The sequence below is a fragment of the Balaenoptera borealis genome (genome assembly GCF_965194805.1).
Source record: "Balaenoptera borealis genome assembly, chromosome: 14".
Taxonomy (NCBI): domain Eukaryota; kingdom Metazoa; phylum Chordata; class Mammalia; order Artiodactyla; family Balaenopteridae; genus Balaenoptera; species Balaenoptera borealis.
This window is the reverse complement of record NC_138875.1, coordinates 64,184,937-64,202,047: the sequence shown is the minus strand read 5'-3', so window position 1 is coordinate 64,202,047 and position 17,111 is coordinate 64,184,937. Positions and strand designations below refer to the sequence as shown.

The following is a 17,111-nucleotide window of genomic DNA, read 5'->3' as shown; positions in this document are numbered from 1 at the left end:
CCCGGCAGCGGGGAGGGGAGGTGGGCAGGGGGCGCGGCCACGGGGGTGGGCGCGGAGCGGGTCTCGCGGTGTCCGGGCGCCTGGCCGGCGGGAGGCGAGGGCGTCGCCCCAGGCAGCGGGCGCGGGGTCTGTAGGGGCGCCTGGGTCCCCACCCCCGCTGGCCGCGCAGGGTCGCGCGTGGGCGCGGCGGGCGCCGATTGGCTGGCGGGAGCGCGGGCGGGGCGGGCGGCGGCGCGGAGGGGCCGGTCACCCTGCAGCCCGGCCTCGGCCTCCGCTCGTCGCCGCCCCGCCCGCGCGCACGTTCCCCCGGCGGCCACCATGAGCACAGGCCTGCGGTACAAGAGCAAGCTGGCGACCCCAGGTGAGCCCGGCGCCCGCCCGCGCGCGCGCGCGCGCACTCCTTTGTCCCCGCCGCCCGCACGCCTCTCACCGTGTGTCTCGGTCTCTCCCCTGCCCGCCGGCCCGGGCCCGGACCCCGACCCGACCCCCGACCCGACCCCGCAGAGGACAAGCAGGTACGTGTGCGCCGTCGCTCACCCGGCCCGCTGTCACCCATTGTGCCACCAACGCCGCGGCGCCCCAACGCGACCCCGCCCCCGCCGGCCGTCATCCCGCTCTGTCGCGATAACCGATAACCGATTGTCAGCCTGGGCAGTGCCGCCAACCCGGGGCTGCAGAGGGGAGGAGCGGCCGCAGTGCCTCCGGGCCTGGCTCCTGACCCTCGAGGCATGGCGTGCGCTCCTCCCCGGTTGGGGGATGGGCCGGGTGCCCCTCTCCCACTGGTGCAGCGCCAGCCTCTCCTTGCTGACCTGGCCCGTGGCCGTGTGCTGGGGGTCCTGTGTGAGGCCATGGGCATGGAAGGCCACGGGCTGGGGGAGGGGTCCGAGTCCACCAGCCAGGGCCAGTCCCTGAGCAGCCCCACAGGGGAGCTTCTGGCCACCCCACCCAACTTCTCTGCATCTTACGCCTCCTCTCCACACACACCAATGTGAGTGGGCTGATCTGTGGCCAGGCCTCTTCCCCAGACTGGGAGCCTCCAGGGCCTGGTCTGAGTCATCCCGGTGCTCAGCACCAGTCTTCAAATCTAGGGGGTACAAACTGGTTTCTCAAAGGGCTGGCTTGGACCCCAGTCTCCAGGAATAGAGGGCCGGACAGGAGGCTGGCCTGGGCACTCGCTGTGAACCTAACTGAGGTCAGGTTTAAACAGCTAGGAGACCCCAAGAGGGCGTGGGGGGGTGGGTAACCGGGGGAAGCTGGGGGTTCTGGGGCAGCCCTGCTGGGGGCCTCTCTGGCTTGAGCTCAGCCATGTTTAGGGCAGAAAAGAAGAGCCCAACTCTGGCACCAGGGTGGCCTTGGCAACCCTCGTCTGGGATGGGGGTTCACACCCTGGGTGGATGCTGGGTGGAGCCCAAAGTCTTGGCCTAGGTGCGGCAGGCGGGCCAGGAGTGGCCCAGCAGGTGGGGTGGGAGCTGGGAGTCACTCCTGCCCAGTGCCAGGCCCCTAGCAGGGATACGCCCCACCCTGGGACGGGTGAGGCTCACAGGGAGGGGCCGCAACCACCTCACCCTGCCAGCAAGGGGCTCCCCGGGAGCCCGGGCCAAGAGCTGCCTCCCCATCGTGGCGGGTCAAACAATGAAGGAGATGCAGGGGCACACTGCCACCAAGCTATTGTTCAAGGGAGAGAAAGAGGGAAGGCCTGGGAGACCAGCCCCCTCTTCTCCTGGGCCTGCGGGCACTCAGGGACCCTCCTGCTGAGGCTTGAGCCCCTTCAGGCCTGTCTGCCCCTCCTGGAGCTCAGCTAGGACCAGCCTTACCTGTTCCCTGCTCCCAGGACCAGAGTGAGAGAGCATTATGCGGGTGGGGTGTGGGGTCCCCTGGGAGCAGGGCCAGGGAGCCCGGTGTTTGGGGAAGGCTCCCCGTGGGTCTGGGGGAGCCGGAAGCCCGCAGTAACTCTGCTGTTCCATTGTTGGTATTACTGAGCATCAGCCTCTCTGCACTCTGGGAAAGGGGGCAGGGGAGCTCTGTGGGCCCCCTCTGTGCCCACCCATCTCAGACACTGCGGAGGGCTCTGGTGGTCCTCTGTGCCCCCTCCCCCAACTCCCACCCCATCTCTAGCAGTGGTGGGGCCTTCACTGGCTCCGGCGGCTGGGGTGATTCTAAGAATGGAAATGCCTCGAGAGTGTTAGGCACCAGGAGGAGGTGGGGAGGAGGTGGGCGCAGCAGTGTCTGTGGCTCGGGAAGTCCTGAGGAGTATTTGTTATGCCTCGGGGGCCAGAGAAAGGGAGAGGAAGGGCCCCTTCCTTGGGGATCCCCCAGGGAATCCCCAGGCCCCATCTGGACGAAGTCAGGAGATGGGGCAGGCAGGCAGGGAGCTGGTCTTGTCCCCCTGACCCGGACCTCCACTGAGGCTGTGCCTTACCGATGGGGAAACTGAGGCCTTCTGGGGGCAACGAGCCCGTCAGGCACCAGGCTGTGGGGTGCCAGCTCTGTCTGTCCTCCTGGAGATGCCCTGGGACCGAGATGTCAGCCTGTCTGGGCAGGAACTGGGCCGAGGGGCCATGTCTAAATTGGAGCCGGGCGTGGAGGCTGGGTGGGACTCAGCCCCAAGGCCCCTCGCAGGTCCGCGTGGTGGAGGGCTGGGGCCAGCGCGGAGGCTTTCTCAGAGCCAGGGCTGGGGGCGGGCTGGGGAGCTGGGGCCTGTGGCTCCCCCCCGCTCCTCTCGGATGAAAGGCTTCCCTGTTCCCAGCAGTGGGCCCACCCCTCCTCCCCAGGTGCCAGCAGCCTCCAGGCCACACAGCAGCAGCACGAGCCTAGACAGGGGGACAGAGGCCCCTTAAGCGGGGAGCCAAGAAGGGAGGGCCTAGGTGGGGGAGAACTGTGGGGCCTCCCGTTCCCACTGACGCACAGTCTAGGGGCATGTCTCTTTGGATCCTCAGCTCCTTTGCAGGCCTCCCTTGCCACCGGGCTGGTGCTGGCTTGTTCAGATTCTGGTGGGTCCTGTGGGCAGGGTCAGTGAGGAAGGGTTTGGGGGCTCAGGAGACCCCTGTGGTCCCTGGGGTGGCCGCACAGGTGTGAGGGCTGAGCTGGCTGGAGCCCTCCAGGCCCTGTGTTGCCCAGTCCTGTGAGAGCAAGGTGGAAGCTCAGAGGGAGTGTCCCCCTTAGGGGGAGGGGTTCACTCCAGCACCCCCTACCTCTGCTGGCAGCGGCTGTCTGGGGGCAGAGGTGGCAGCGCAGGGCTGGCCAGCGGGTTTGTGGAGCTACTCACTGGCCACAGCTTCCAAGTTTGCAGAGGTGGGGGTAGGGGTTGGGCATCTAGTGCTCTGATCGCTCCCTTCCCCCAGCGTAAGCCTCCGCGGGCCTGGGTGGGGAGGTGGGCTCTGCCCTCGCAGGTTCCCCACTTCTCTCGGCGGCCACGGCGGTGAGAATTCTCCAGACACACGCGCACACACGCGAGGGGCGGGCCGTGCGTCGGTGGGTAGCTGGGGGCGCCTCTGTGACACCGCCGCGGGAGAGTAGGGGGACCGGGCGGGCTCCCGCGGGCGCGCGCGTGGATGGGGGCGTACTCGGGCGCCCTCTGGCAGGCGGGACGCGGCAGCGCAGACCCGGCCGTGGACCCGGCCCCCCGCCCACCCGGCTGTGCAGTCGCTGGACTGACGGCCTGAGCCGCGCCGCTCCGCGCGCAGCCGCCCGCCAGCCCGCCGAGCTGGGCCCTGCCCTCCTCCGCTCCGTGGCTCCGCCCGCGCGGCCCAATTTCCAGGCGACTGTCTCCCGGAGACCGCGCGCTCCTCTCCGGCGCGAGGGCCCGCCTGTGCCAGGGGCAGGCCCGCCTGGGGCCGGACGAGCGGCTTGGTGGCCTCGGGGTCCCGGCATCGCGTGAGCGCCGCCCCTCCGGGCTTCGGTTCCCGCGTCCGTAACCCGTAACCTATAACCCGGGGGCGAGAACAGGGCCTCGGGGCCGCACAGGGCGCAAGCCCCTGGCGCATGGCTGACGCCGGGTGGGCCTGACGCACTCTGGGCCCCAGCGCAGCGGGCAAGGTCCCGGGGTCGCTGCGATGGACTCGCTGGCGGCACCCCAGGACCGCCTGGTGGAGCAGCTGCTGTCGCCGCGGACCCAGGCCCAGAGGCGGCTCAAGGTGTGTGTGGAGAGGGGAGCGGAAGGTGGGTCAGCTGTGCGCCCGCCCCTCGCGCACGGACTGGGGATTTGACAGGGGCTGCAGGGCCGGGGTCCTGGGGTGGGCGCCAGAGGCCGCGGGAGGCTGGGCGCCGCTGTCTATAAATAGCCCCTGCTCCGCCGTCGCGGCAGCCAGCCACCCCCGCGGCTGGATCGGGGCCAGACGGGGCCTCCCACCCCTTACACTCGGGAGGGGTGAGTATTGAGGTGGGGGCTTCTCCAGTCTCTGAGGGCCTTGGGCGTGTCTGAGGGGTCTGGGTCCTGGTGCCCTCTGCCCACCACCCAAGGGGGGACACCGCCTTGCCCGCTGTGCCTACCACTCCCTTCCACACGCACACAGACTCCATCTCAGTCCCTGCGAAGCCCTCGTGGGCGCCTCCACGCTCCACCCCCACCTGCCTTCCACCTCCAGGGCCTTTGCCCACAGGCCCTCACCCACTTCTGCCATTGAGATGCCCCCTTCCTGGGGACCCTGCCCTGCTGCCCCCTGGCCTGAGCTGGGTAGGGGCCAAGGCACTGGGCTGCCCCAGGAACCCCAGCGTGCCCCTGACCCCCCCGCCCCCGCCAGGACATCGACAAGCAGTACGTGGGCTTCGCCACACTGCCCAATCAGGTGCACCGCAAGTCTGTGAAGAAGGGCTTCGACTTCACGCTCATGGTGGCGGGTGAGTGGGCCGGCCTCCAGGGCGGGCGGGGGGCACTGGCAGCCAGGCTCTGTGTGGGCTGGGGCCTGGGACCTGACCCGACTTTCTCACTGCACCTGTGGGCAGGGGAGTCGGGCCTGGGGAAGTCCACACTGGTACACAGCCTCTTCCTGACTGACTTGTACAAGGAGCGGAAGCTGCTCAGTGCTGAGGGTGAGTGGGCCCCACGCGGCCCTGGCGCTGCCACCATCTCCTGCTGGGTGACCTCTCCGAGGGCTCCTTCCAGGTCCAGCCTGCTCCTCTGTCCCCGAAGCATGGGTCTCCCGTTCAGGGTCCAGATCACCGCCGGGCCACATAGCCAGGGATGAGAACGAGGGTTTGGGCTGCCCGGGGTGGGAGTGAGGGTCGCAGAGGCTGTTCCAAACCATCCTCCCACCCGCCCTGCCACAGAGCGCATCAGCCAGACGGTCGAGATCCTGAAGCACACGGTGGACATTGAGGAGAAGGGGGTCAAGCTGAAGCTCACCATTGTGGACACGCCAGGCTTCGGGGATGCCGTCAACAACTCTGAGTGGTGAGGAAGGCCTGCCCGGTCTGCCCTGGCCCCCGGCCACCAGCCACCAGCCTGGCCTCATGTGCCCCCTGCCCTCAGCTGGAAGCCCATCACCGACTACGTGGACCAGCAGTTTGAGCAGTATTTCCGGGACGAGAGTGGCCTCAACCGCAAGAACATCCAGGACAACCGTGTGCACTGCTGCTTGTACTTCATTTCCCCTTTTGGGCACGGGTAGGTGGCTGCCCCGGGCCAGGGGTGCGGGTCCTGCCCATCCCTGCGGCGCCCCCTCCCACCACCCCCACCCCATGAGCCCCTCGCCCCTCGCCCCGGCTGCTCTCCACAGGCTGCGGCCCGTGGACGTGGGCTTCATGAAAGCCTTGCACGAGAAGGTGAACATCGTGCCCCTCATCGCCAAAGCCGACTGTCTTGTCCCCGGTGAGATCCGGAAGCTGAAGGAGCGGGTGAGCCTGTGCGGCCGCGGGGCGCAGCCGGGACTCTGGTGGGGCCAAGGGCACCAGCCCCTCACCTGATGGCCCTTGCCTGCCGCAGATCCGGGAGGAGATCGACAAGTTTGGGATCCACGTGTACCAGTTTCCTGAGTGTGACTCGGACGAGGACGAGGACTTCAAGCAGCAGGACCGGGAACTGAAGGTGAGGCTGCAGCACTGGGGGTAGGGGACCCAGAGGCCACTTTACACCAGGTCGGGAGGAGGGCCAGGGCCCAGGTCTGATCTGGGGGGCAGGAGTCTTTCGTCCAGGCCATAGAGTCTTCACCTGGGGCTGGGGCTAGGGTGGCCCAGGTCCCCCGCTGGCTTGTGTAGTTGGGTCCCCATGTAGTTAATAGGTCATGGAATGCTTGCCAGGACCTAAAGGCACAACCACTGGCCAGGCCCCCACCCTGGCCCTTCGCTCAGCCCCCTCACCATGCTTCACCCGCAGAAGGGCCTGGTCCAATGGCCCCAGGCCTGTGCATGTCCTGGCTCCCAGAATTCTGAGCTCCGGGGGTGGGGGTGGCTTTGAGTGCCCCAGGGGTTAGAGTGGCGATGGCAAGCCCAAGCTGGGGACAGGTGGCCACCGAGCCAGGAGCAGGGTGGACCTTTCACCCCGAAGTCAGCAGGGGTATCACTAACAGGAGGCATGGGCTCTGCCCTGGGAAAGGAATGGGGAGGCACTAGATGGAGTGGCTGTTGGTGGGGAGGGGTATCAGGAGGGGGGGTACATCTGATGGGCACGGCCCAGCAAAAGCCCTAAGGTGTAAGCTGCACCAGTTCTGGCTTCAGCTGGCAACAGAGAGGCCAGAGGTGGGGACAACAGGGTCTCTTTGGGGAGAGGTTGTTGATGGTGATTCTGGAGGGGCAGACCAGGCGCCTAGTGCCCATGCCCCTCTCCCACCACTGACCCCACACCCATGCTAACTGGGAGTGAGCCCTTGCACCTGCCCCCCCAGGAGAGCGCACCCTTCGCTGTTATCGGCAGCAACACGGTGGTGGAGGCCAAGGGGCAGCGGGTCCGGGGGCGTCTGTACCCCTGGGGGATCGTGGAGGGTGAGTCGAGGCCTGGGGCACAGCATTTGGGTGGGAAGGCTCCCCTGGGCTGGTGCCTCACCCACCGCCTGCCCCTGCCCACAGTGGAGAACCAGGCACACTGCGACTTCGTGAAGCTTCGCAACATGCTCATCCGTACACACATGCATGACCTCAAGGACGTGACGTGCGACGTGCATTACGAGAACTACCGAGCGCATTGCATCCAGCAGATGACCAGGTGTGTGACCCACCCGCCCTCGGACCTGCCCCGACCCCCACCCAGAGGTGTGGGAGCCACAGGGTATCGAGGGTCAGCCCAACCCCCAGCAGCTTATCCCTGGTGTCCACCCTGCAGCAAACTGACGCAGGACAGCCGCATGGAGAGCCCCATCCCCATCCTGCCACTGCCAACCCCCGATGCTGAGACGGAGAAGCTCATCAGGATGAAAGATGAGGAGGTTGGTAGGCAGCAGGGGAGGAGCAGGGGCTGGGGGTGGGGACAGGGCCAGGCCCGTCCCAGTCCCATCACACTTCTCACCCCGCCCTCCGTTGTTCCTGCCCCGCCCCCTAGCTAAGGCGCATGCAGGAGATGCTGCAGAAAATGAAGCAGCAAATGCAGGACCAGTGACCCCACCACAGCCCCACTTTGCCATGGATATACTGCCAGTTTCCAGGCTGGCCCTTCCCACCCCTGGACCCCGACTGGCCTGGACTCGACCCCGGATTCGTCTGGATCGCCAACAGGCCTGGACACAACCCCAATTCCAGAGTGGCCCAGACCTGGACTTTTCCCTACTGTTCCTGAACTGACCCAGAGACGCGGGGTCGCAGCCCCCAGCCAACCCTAATTTATTCTCAGCATCAGCCCCTCCCCTCATTTGTATCTGCTTCCAAGGGGCCTGGACAATGGCCCCCACAACCAGCCCTCTCTGGCCTTGGGGGAGCAGGAGCTAAGTTGGGTGGCGACTTCTGAGATCTCCCCCGAACCCAGAAGGTCACAGCACTTAGATTCCAGGCCCTACTCAGATGGGCGGGTAAACCAAGGCAGAATAGGGGAGCAGATCCGCAGGATCCTGGGCCTATTCCCTGCCCAGTGCTGCAGAGTGAACCTGGGAGCCCTCACTTTGTGCTGAGGTGGGCCAGGTCCTTCTTACATCCTCACCCACTCACCAGGTAGCTCAGCGGGCAGGTTGGACAGCCGAAGCAATTAGGATCCCTCCAGACCTTAGGAGGCCAGCTGGCTGCTGGGGAGGAATAATGGGGCTGGGATGCTTGTGAATGCCTACGCCCCTCCCCCATGGCCATGGCCTGGCTCCAGGAGCAGTGGGTGGTGGGCAAACTGGCAACCCCCATCCCTGGACCACCCTTCCCTGTTGGTCTCTGGAGGCCTGTTCCCCCCAGCAGCACTGTTGCCCCGGGTTCCTGAGCCCTTGGTCCCCCATCCCTCCACCCGCATGATCCCTGCCCCCAAGCTCCATTCTCCAGTTTGTTCAGTTGTGAATGCTGCGTCCTGTCCTGGTGACAGGAGAACAATGTTGGTGAACGTCAAAGAGGGTGTCCGAGTGCTCCGTGCGCCCCTGGGAGCGAGTGGGGCGGAAGCCCGGTCGGCCGGCAGCCTGGCGATAGCCCTCTATCTGCGCTGCCGGCTTGGCCTCCGGGTTATTTCTGAAGGGTGACCGGGCTGTGGTCGGTTTGGCGGGTGCGCTGGGGCCTGGCAGGGGCGGGGCGGCTTTATCGCCCGGTTCTGCGGCTGCTGCCTGGCGCTCCAGAGCTAGCTGGGCCGCTGTCCTCTCGCCATGGGCTCCGGTGAGTCTGGGGTCTGCCCGGGCCAGGCCGCTCCCTGAGTAGAGTCCGGTGGGGAGGTGCTTAGTCCTCTGGGCTGTAGTCGGGAGAGGTTTGGGTCAGACTTAGAGGGCACTTCCAGCCGGTGTGCCGGGCTGTCGGGGTGGAGAGGCTCGCGGGTGGTGGGGGGCACGCGGGTGCCCCGGTACCCCGCCCAGGAGCCCCAAGGGCCGGGCTCACCGCGGCGCTTCCCTTCCAGGGCCGCGCGGGGCGCTGAGCCTAATGCTTCTGCTGCTCGCGCCGCCGGGCCGCCCGGCCGCTGGCTGCCCAGCCCCATGTCGCTGCGCGGGGACGCGCGTGGACTGCGGGCGCCGCGGGCTGACGTGGGCTTCGCTGCCGGCCGCCTTCCCGCCGGACACGACCGAACTGGTGCTGACGGGCAACAACCTGACGGCGTTGCCACCGGGGCTGCTGGACGCGCTGTCGGTGCTGCGTGCCGTGCACCTGGGCGCCAACCCCTGGCGCTGCGACTGCCACCTGGTGCCGCTGCGCGCCTGGCTGGCCGGCCGGCTGGAGCGCGAGCCCTACCGCGACCTGCACTGCGCCGCGCCCCCCGCGCTACGGGGCCGCCTGCTGTCCTACCTGGCGGAGGAGGAGCTGCGCGCCGCCTGCCCGCCTGGCGCGCTCTGCCGCGGGGCGCTGGCGGCGCAGCTCCTGCTACTCTGCCTCGGGCTGCTGCACGCGCTGCTGCTGGCGCTGCTGCTGTGCCGCCTGCGGAGGCTGCGCGCCCGCGCCGCACGCCGGTGGCCGCTGACTACCCCGCTGGCGGCGGAGCCCGCGACCCCCGAGCCGAGCGACTGGCGCTGAGCCATGCGGCCGGCCCACTGACCGCCCCCGCTCCGGGCGCGTCCTCCGCCCACACGATCTCCCAGACGCGCCCCCCCGCGGCCGCGCGCAGGGGCCCCGCTGCTGCGCGCGCACCGCTGGCGACACGCACGCACCCCCTGGACCTGGATGCCGAGGCGGGCCCGGGGCGAGCCGCTGCCCAGACCAGTCGAGGCCCCCACGCCATCTCCAGTGCGAATAAACCCTGCTCCCCATCCGACCGATCTCTGCACCGTGCGACTCGGAATCCCCCCCCCCTCAAACCCAGAAAGAGCTCCGGGGATGATTCAAGGGGACACATCGCATGTTCATACACCCAAAATCACCTTCTGGTGTGCACAAGGTCTGGGAGTGAACTCACCTGCTACCGACTGTCCCAGAAGTTCTAGTGAGAAGGCACAGAAGAGCTGGAAGTACAGTGCCCACACTGGTGGGAGTGAGGACACAGGGGACAGTGAGGACAGTGGACAGTGAGGACACTGGACAGGACAGTGTGGGGACGGTGAGGACCCCACAGGAAGTGTAGTTGCCAGAAAGAGCAGATGCTCAGAGTGGCGGTTTCCGGGAGTCAGTGAGGGTCTTCCAGGTGGCTCTGAGAACAGTCCAGGGTGTGAGGTTTCCCCGAAGGCAGTGACTGCACCACACAGGCAGCTTTCAGGGTATCAGGGGTGCACTGGGGATGGTGAGGGTGGTCGGTGGCCCAGCAGATGCTTCCTGGCCATCTGAGCGAGAAGCTCTGGAGGGCAGGTGAGGAGGGGGCAAGCGTTGTGAGCTGGGGTCCACGTAAGTTCCCTGCAGGGGTGAGGAGGCACCTGGGGTTGCAGGGTCTCTGAATCGTGTCCTCCACCTGGCCGCCGCCTCCTGCAGGAAGGCACCTCTGACTGTTTCTCAGTCCCTGTCTCTCCGTCCCAGCCCTGGATCCAGGCTGAGCCACCAGGGCCTGGGAATCCTCTGTGGGTGTCCCAGTGAGGCTCAGGCTGCTAATGAGGGCCTGGCGGACCCAAAGAGGGGCTGATGCATTTCCCACTTTTGGGGTCCTGCTCCCGTCCTAGTTGTGGCCCCCACCTGTCTGGCCCTGTGAACAATGAAGGCTGCTTGCTGTTCACCCCAAACAGGACCCTGACAAGGAGCCTCGGGCCTGAGCCCCAGCTGCCTGGCACAGGAAGGCCCCCGGCTCCGCTGACCGGGTCGGGGAGGCTGCCACTGACACGGCCTTTGTCCTGGCCTTTGTGGGACAAGACAGATGGCCCTCCGGTCAGGCTGATGCTATCTCGGGGCTGCCGGTGGGACGTGAGGCAGGAGCCACCCCCTCCTTTGTGGGCAGGTGCATGGCATCCGGCCCATTGTGGGCTGCAGTTGACTGTCTGGCCGTCCATCCAGCCTTATCACCACATCTGGGACAGCGGCCCCTTTTGTACAAATAAACTGCCACCCTACCTCCCCCAGGGAGTGTCCCAGAGCCCCTGGTGGGGATCAGAGGTAATAGTCATTGTCAGAGCAAGGTCCACAGGCCACCCCCTAAATTCAGCCCCAATGTGGTACAGGAAGGGGGTGTCACCCCTACTTTCTAGAAGAGGAAACCAAATCCCAGAGGAGGGTCTCTCTGCTGGGCCCCAGAGCTTTCTCCATGGCTGCACTGGGAGCAGAGCTGAAACCAGGCCCCTGCGACCCACTCTCCTCCTCACTGAGGCCTTTGGGGGGCAAATGCAGGTCCCAGAGAAAGTGGCCTTGGGGTCCTAGGTGACCCCAAGCTAAGAGAAGGAGGCCCCCCTGGGCCATGGGACAAGGTCCCAGCAGGAGCTGTGAGAAGTGGTGAGCAGGAGCCCAGCTCCACGGCCAGTGTCCTGCTGAGAGGGTGGGCATGAGGGCCCCGAGGGCCAGGAGATGCAGAAGACTGGAGCTTCTTCGAAAGAGGGAAAAGGCTGGCATCACAGTGTGGTCAAACTTAAGGAAGAACTTCCCACTCGGACAACGGGGCAGTGGCGCCACGTGGTTTCTCCAGGCTTGCCCCTCCCTCTTGCCAGTTCTCCATGATTTTGATGCGCTCCGGCCAAGGTACTGACCACAGGGGGATGCCGGCCTGGACTCGCTGGCTGACCTGGCCCAGCCTGCTTGGAGCCCCCAGTCCCAATCCTGACCCTAAGCTGACCCTCCACACACTAACCCTGGGGCCTCAGCCTCCAGAGTGTGGGGAATTGGAACAGTCCCAGCTCAGGGACCCTGAATGAATGGCCCTGTGCACGGATGGGGAGTGGACACCCCTCCCCCAGCTCCAGGGCCTATGGTGCCCCTCCCTCCAGCACTGTCCTCCATCTCATGGATGACACACCTGCCCCAGGGTCCCTTCCCCACTGATAGGCTGGTCCCCTCTGGGGCCTCAGACTCCTTCCAGATAGGAACAGGTCAGGGTCCACTCAGAGCTCTGCCAGCCCCTCATACCTGCAGCCCCCAGGCTGGCTGATTCAGGGCCCCCTGCCCTGCAGCCCCAGGATCCTCCGACCACAGACTGGCCCCCCAGCTTCCCGGGGGGTAGGGGGGTGGCCAGTGGTGTGGCTCCCAGGACCCCCAGCCTTAGATCAAGGCCCAGCCCTTCCCAGGGCAGGCATGACCTTCCTGCTCTCTGTCCTAACTATTCAAGGCCTCCATTCAACATGTCCTCAGCAGGGCGCGTCCTGGCCCTGCCCTGCCCAGACACGTGGTGCAGGACCCTAAGGCTGCCCCGGGACTCAAACCACATCCTGGCTAGTGAACGACAACCGAGGGATTGCATAGAGGGAGACCCGGCCGGGCCAGACAGCGGCCCAGGCAGACAAAACCCTGACCTGCGCGGGGAGCCTCGGTGTTTTCATCCCTGAAAGGGGCTGATGCCTGTGTCTCGTCCTCCCCGGTCGCACGACCCCAGCCCGGCAGCAGAGGGCGCTCGCGACCTGCAGGAGAGCCTGTGCGGGGCGCCTGGGGCGGAGGGGCGCAGGGCGCAGAGACACCAGGCTCGCCGGGGAGCGGTGCTCAGAGCAGGACCTGCCCAGGCTGGAGGGGGCGGGCCCCGGGGTCCGCAGATCGCGGCCGTGGGGGCGGGGAGGGGGAACGAGGGGGCGCCCGCCTCCCCCGCCACGCGCTGACAGCCGGTCGCGAGGAAGATAAGGGACCTCTTCTGCCGGAGGGGAGTGGGGCGGGGGAGTCTGCCCAGGTGAGCCCTCCGCCCTCCGCCCTCCGCCGCTTTTTGGCTCCGTAAACACTTATTGAGTCCCTGCAGTGTGCACCGGACGGATGGGGGCTGCGAGGCCGCGTGGAGGGGACCGTGAGAGGCTGACTGGCTCCCGGATGCCCAGGGAGTGGGACATGGGATCCGCCACCTCCCAACCAACCTGGCGGCGCAGTGCGGGTCCCCAGTGGGCGCCTCCTGCCTGCGGAGGGGTCGGCCGCTCGCTGGGCTTGGACTCGAGGGGCCCACGCGGACGAGGCCCTGGGAAGGGCTGGGGGCCAAGCCCTGGCCATGATTGGGGGTGGGCGCGCCGCCCAGACGGAGCAACAACACTGGCGTGGGTGGCGGGGCCCTGGGGGCCCATAGCTCAGCGCAGAGTCTGCGCCCACCCCCAGCGTTTCCGATGGAGGACAGGCAGCGGGTGATAAATCACCAGCTCCCACCCCCACCCACCGGTGCCTCCATGGAGAAGGGGGGCTTCGAGAGACAGAGACAGAGCCCGAGGCAGACAGAGACAGGCCTAGAGACAGAGACAACCTCAGAGACAAAGGCAGCTACAGCCGCCCAAGGACACCGCCAGGTCCCCTTACCTCCCACCCCCAGACCCCCCTCCACCAGGCCCATCTGGAAACCAGCTGAGAGCCACCCCACCCAGCCTGCCAACCCCCAACAAGGAGGAAGAGGAGGAGGGAGCAAGGACTTTGCAGCCATGACTCCCCTCCCCCTGGAGGACCATAAATCAGCAGGGGGCTCTCGGGAAGCCCTCCCCCCCAGGCTGAGGGGGGTCTTTGGGGTCACTGGCCCTGGTGACTGGGCCTGGCCCTAGCTGTATCCCTCCCTCCTTTAGCAGTCCTTAGGGGATCCCCCTGCTCCAGCTCTCTCTTTCTGCAGCCCAGTCACAAACCCAGAACTGTCTACACCCAGTGCTGTCTACACTGGATGCGCAGTCTATCCTCCCTCTTCTCTCTGTTCGCAGACAGGAAATGTCTGCAGGGAGACGTCCTGTCCTATCAGGAGACCCTGGGCTGGCCCTGCAGGAACTGGGGTCAGCGGTCCTCCCCAGTGAAGCCTCCAGGGGGTCCCCTCTGCCCCAGGGGAAATGCTATCTGTCCCTTCTTCCATCCTGCTTTCCTGTCACCACCACCCCCAGCTGCTGAGGGCCAGCTGGACAAAGGGTGCTGAGAGATGGGCCAGGTGGGCCCCCGCCACAGGTGTGAGCACCCCCTGGGGTCAGGCGAGGCTTGAGAGAGCCCACAGGATGCTCCCAGGACCTGCAGGGTGGGCCCAGACCCCAATCCCAGCCGGACCAGCCTCAGCAATCCCTGCCCTGGGCGTCTGTCCTGCAGACAACCCGCTGGACCCATGTGGCAGAGATAAGGCCACCTGTACACAGGGAAACCCACAAACGTCCACCATGACATCTTTCCTGGCTTGTCTCAAAGAGTGGTAGGGGCGAGGACAGGGGCTTCCTTGTCTCAAAAGATCTTTGGAGCTCTGGGAATTCTGTGCCTGAGAGAGGTGCTGAGTGTCCTGGGGGCTGGCCTGGGCCTCGTCATGCGGACGGTCCCCTTGACCCTCAGAACAAACCCCCTGAGCCCTGGGATGTCAAAAGCACTGACCCAGTGTGTGGAGGTGGGGAATGGGAGGGTCTCCTGGAGATGTCCAGGAGCTGCCTCACAGGGGAGGATCCAGAGAACGCAGGGGCAGGAGGTGCGCTGGGCTCAGCCCGTGGGAGGGAGGGGGTGCAAGGGCCCCCTCCCCCCAGCGTGCTGGGGGAGGGGGGGATGCCGTCCAATCCTTCATTCATTCCCAACTATTCTCCCACCCGTGCACCCATGTGCACTCCTGTCTGGAGGCTGCCAGCTGCATGGGGGAGGGCTGAGGTGCAGGGCCCTTCGTCCCCAGACCTCCACCCAGCAGAGGCCCCCACCCCCCAGCCCAGGTGCTGCTCTCTCTGCCTCTGTGCCAATCACACAGGACCCTGGGACCATCCCCACAGGAACCCTCAGAGGTGGGAGGGGCTGGAAGGGGATCCTTCAAGCTTTACCTGATGGGCCCCCATGGTGTGGGGGTACGGACCCCAGGGGAAGTAGAAGGTTCCCATGGCAGCCACTTCTGCCCAGGTGTGTGGATGGGCCTGGCATGCCCACCCCTGAAAGGGAGGCTGCAGCTTGGAGCTGGGGGTCCCAGCAGTGTGGGCATCACCCTGGGAATTGTACGCCCTTGGCCTCTGAAGGGCTCCCCGTGGGCGGCCTTGCTTCTACGTGGAAATCTATTTTGATGTGGTTTGTGTTGAGGAGTTTGCTTTTCTCTGTGCTTTGTTTATTTAAAGATGCTCTTGAAGAATTCCAGCCCGTCTGCAGATACTGAGGAAAGGGCTTCTGTCTGGGCAGGGTTGGGAGGGGCAGGGCCCCTGACAGCTGCCTGTCCCAGCACGCCCACCCATGCCCTGTGCCCACCAAAGGTGCACCAGCGACAGACCCAGAGCAGGCAGGGGCCCGGGGACGCCGCCATCCAGGGATATCGCACAGAGGGGCAGTTCAGGAAGCTTTATGAGAAAAGTGGGGCAGACCTGTTTGTGGGGCCCTGGGTCTCCTGGCACTAAATGCCTCACCTGGGCAGACACTTCTTTGTGAGTCCCTGGTGGGGAGGTTCCTATTTTATGGGTCTTTCTGCTGCAGACCCCTCATCTGGGGCCTCTGCTCTGCAGGTCTCTTCTCTGTGGGTTCCTGGGGTGGGAACCCCTGGCAAGGGGGGTCAGTGCCATCTCTCCTTATTTGGGGTGACATGGCTCTGCCACAGTGGCCTCTGGGTCATCCGTCAGACCCTTCTCCCTGGGCTGAGGATCCACTGCCACCAGAATCCCTGGGGCCCACACTCCTGAGCCTTTTGTGGCGAGGCCAGCAGGAGTGACTGGAGCATGTCTGTGTCCCCAGATCATCCAGGGACAGGTGAAAGGGCATCAACGGCTAAGGCTGGCCTGCAGCCTTGACTCCGTGAAGTTCCCTAGACCTCTTCAGCAATGCCGTTGTGAGTCCACTGAATCCTCCCTAAATCCTTCCTGAGTCTCCCAGCCTGCCCTGGGCCCTCCGGGTCCTCTCCAAGTGCTCCCTGAGGCTCCCAGACCCACCTGCATCTCAGGCTTGGGCTACTGTACCTGGATTGGTCCTGGCAGGTAACTGAGGTTGGTGCCTGTGGAGCCCGGAGCCTGGCACCACCCCACAGGGTCCTGGTAGACAAGGTGGGCGGTGGGCACGGTGGTCTCAGGTGTGGCGGCAGAACCATGAAGGGTCCTCCTGAGTTATAGCCTCACTTCCTTAGCGCCCGCATCTGGGATGTGTTCAGTGGCTGCACGGGCGGCGCCCCTGGACCTCCGAGACAGTCAGAGCAGGTGGGCTCCAGGCACTAGTGAGGCGTCACCATCCCATACCTGTTCCCGATCCGCCTCTTCTCCCAATTTGCTCGCCCTGTATCCTCCCCGTGCAGCGGCCCGGGTCCCCTCCACCAAGATCCTCCTTGTGGGCTGTCTGGGGGTGAGGGAGACCCTGCACAGAACCTCGCATGCTCTGGGTGGCAAGCCGTGTCCTTGAGCAGCCAGGCCACCTCCTCACGTGTGAGTGTGCGTGTGTGGACGGGAGCTGGATGGTCCTGCCTCCCTGGGTGAGTGGGTCCGCGTCCTCACACCTCCCGCGGGCGCGCGTCCCACCAGCCCGCTGTGCCCCTGTGTGCCCTCGGCCGCCGCCCCTCCCTGCCTGCCGCGCCGTGTGTACACAGGCTTGTTTTCCCTGCCTCGCGGGCCAGGGGTGTGCTCGTAAATCGTGCAGCCGATGACACATTTATCCCGCGGGCGGCTGGCGGTGTGAATTTATGGCTGCCCCTCCCTCCTGGCCGAGGAGGGACAGGGGCCCGAACACCCCACAGGCAGGCACTTACGGGCCGCTAGGCTGGCCGGGCCATTGGGGGGGCCACCAGGAGGGACTCAGGAGTGCTCCCAAGGTCTGGCCAGCTCAGAAGCCCTGCAAAGTCAGGGGACAGATGGCAGCTGAGAGGCTGGGTGGGCTCTTCCTGGGTGCGGGCTGGGGTCGGGGCTTCTAACCTGCTCCACCTCCGCCTCCCACCTATGAACCAGGCGGGACAGGAGGGGCTGCTTCCCTCTGTGTGGACTCAGCCCACCCACTGCTACTAGGCCTGTTGGAGGCATCGAGGTTAGGGGAGGATTGTCTGGAAGGGTGGGGACCCCGAGGGCAGCTGGGGCTGACTACAGGGAGGGGGGAGGCGTGGAAAGTCAGGATGGGGGGCCCAGAGCACCCCTGCCCTCCTCCTCCTTGTAAAGATGGGGAAACCG

At 66.2% G+C, this 17,111-nt stretch overlaps 2 protein-coding genes across 4 annotated transcripts; both read left to right on the top strand.

Annotated features, from left to right (window-relative positions):
- Nucleotides 1–228: 228 nt before the first annotated feature.
- SEPTIN5 (septin 5) lies at nucleotides 229–8,447 on the top strand. Of its 3 annotated transcripts, XM_082354947.1 has the most exons (12): nucleotides 229–361; nucleotides 505–515; nucleotides 4,740–4,836; nucleotides 4,942–5,028; nucleotides 5,266–5,389; nucleotides 5,468–5,602; nucleotides 5,715–5,832; nucleotides 5,921–6,022; nucleotides 6,819–6,915; nucleotides 7,000–7,135; nucleotides 7,253–7,355; nucleotides 7,469–8,447. In XM_082354947.1, exons 1-12 carry the CDS (start codon nucleotides 319–321, stop codon nucleotides 7,523–7,525), a joined length of 1,110 nt encoding a protein of 369 aa, XP_082211073.1. In that variant the 5' UTR covers nucleotides 229–318; the 3' UTR covers nucleotides 7,526–8,447. The 3 variants fall into 3 exon arrangements, with proteins under 3 accessions (XP_082211073.1, XP_082211071.1, XP_082211072.1); XM_082354946.1 differs by lacking the exons at nucleotides 229–361; nucleotides 505–515 and adding an exon at nucleotides 1,291–4,133; XM_082354945.1 differs by lacking the exons at nucleotides 229–361; nucleotides 505–515 and adding an exon at nucleotides 1,287–4,133 and having other exon boundaries at nucleotides 4,740–5,028.
- Nucleotides 8,448–8,572: 125 nt separating this feature from the next.
- Nucleotides 8,573–9,784, top strand: GP1BB (glycoprotein Ib platelet subunit beta). Its single transcript, XM_082354956.1, has 2 exons — nucleotides 8,573–8,703; nucleotides 8,939–9,784. The coding sequence occupies exons 1-2, from the start codon at nucleotides 8,694–8,696 to the stop codon at nucleotides 9,544–9,546; spliced, it is 618 nt and encodes a 205-aa protein (XP_082211082.1). The 5' UTR covers nucleotides 8,573–8,693; the 3' UTR covers nucleotides 9,547–9,784.
- Nucleotides 9,785–17,111: the final 7,327 nt, after the last annotated feature.

Coding starts and splice junctions, on each gene's coding strand:
- SEPTIN5 (XM_082354945.1), top strand. CDS start 4,053: ATGGACTCGCTGGCGGCACCCCAGGACCGCCTGGTGGAGCAGCTGCTG. Junction 4,134..4,739: donor AGGCCCAGAGGCGGCTCAAG/GTGTGTGTGGAG, acceptor CGCCCCCGCCAG/GACATCGACAAGCAGTACGT. Junction 6,916..6,999: donor CCCCTGGGGGATCGTGGAGG/GTGAGTCGAGGC, acceptor CCCTGCCCACAG/TGGAGAACCAGGCACACTGC.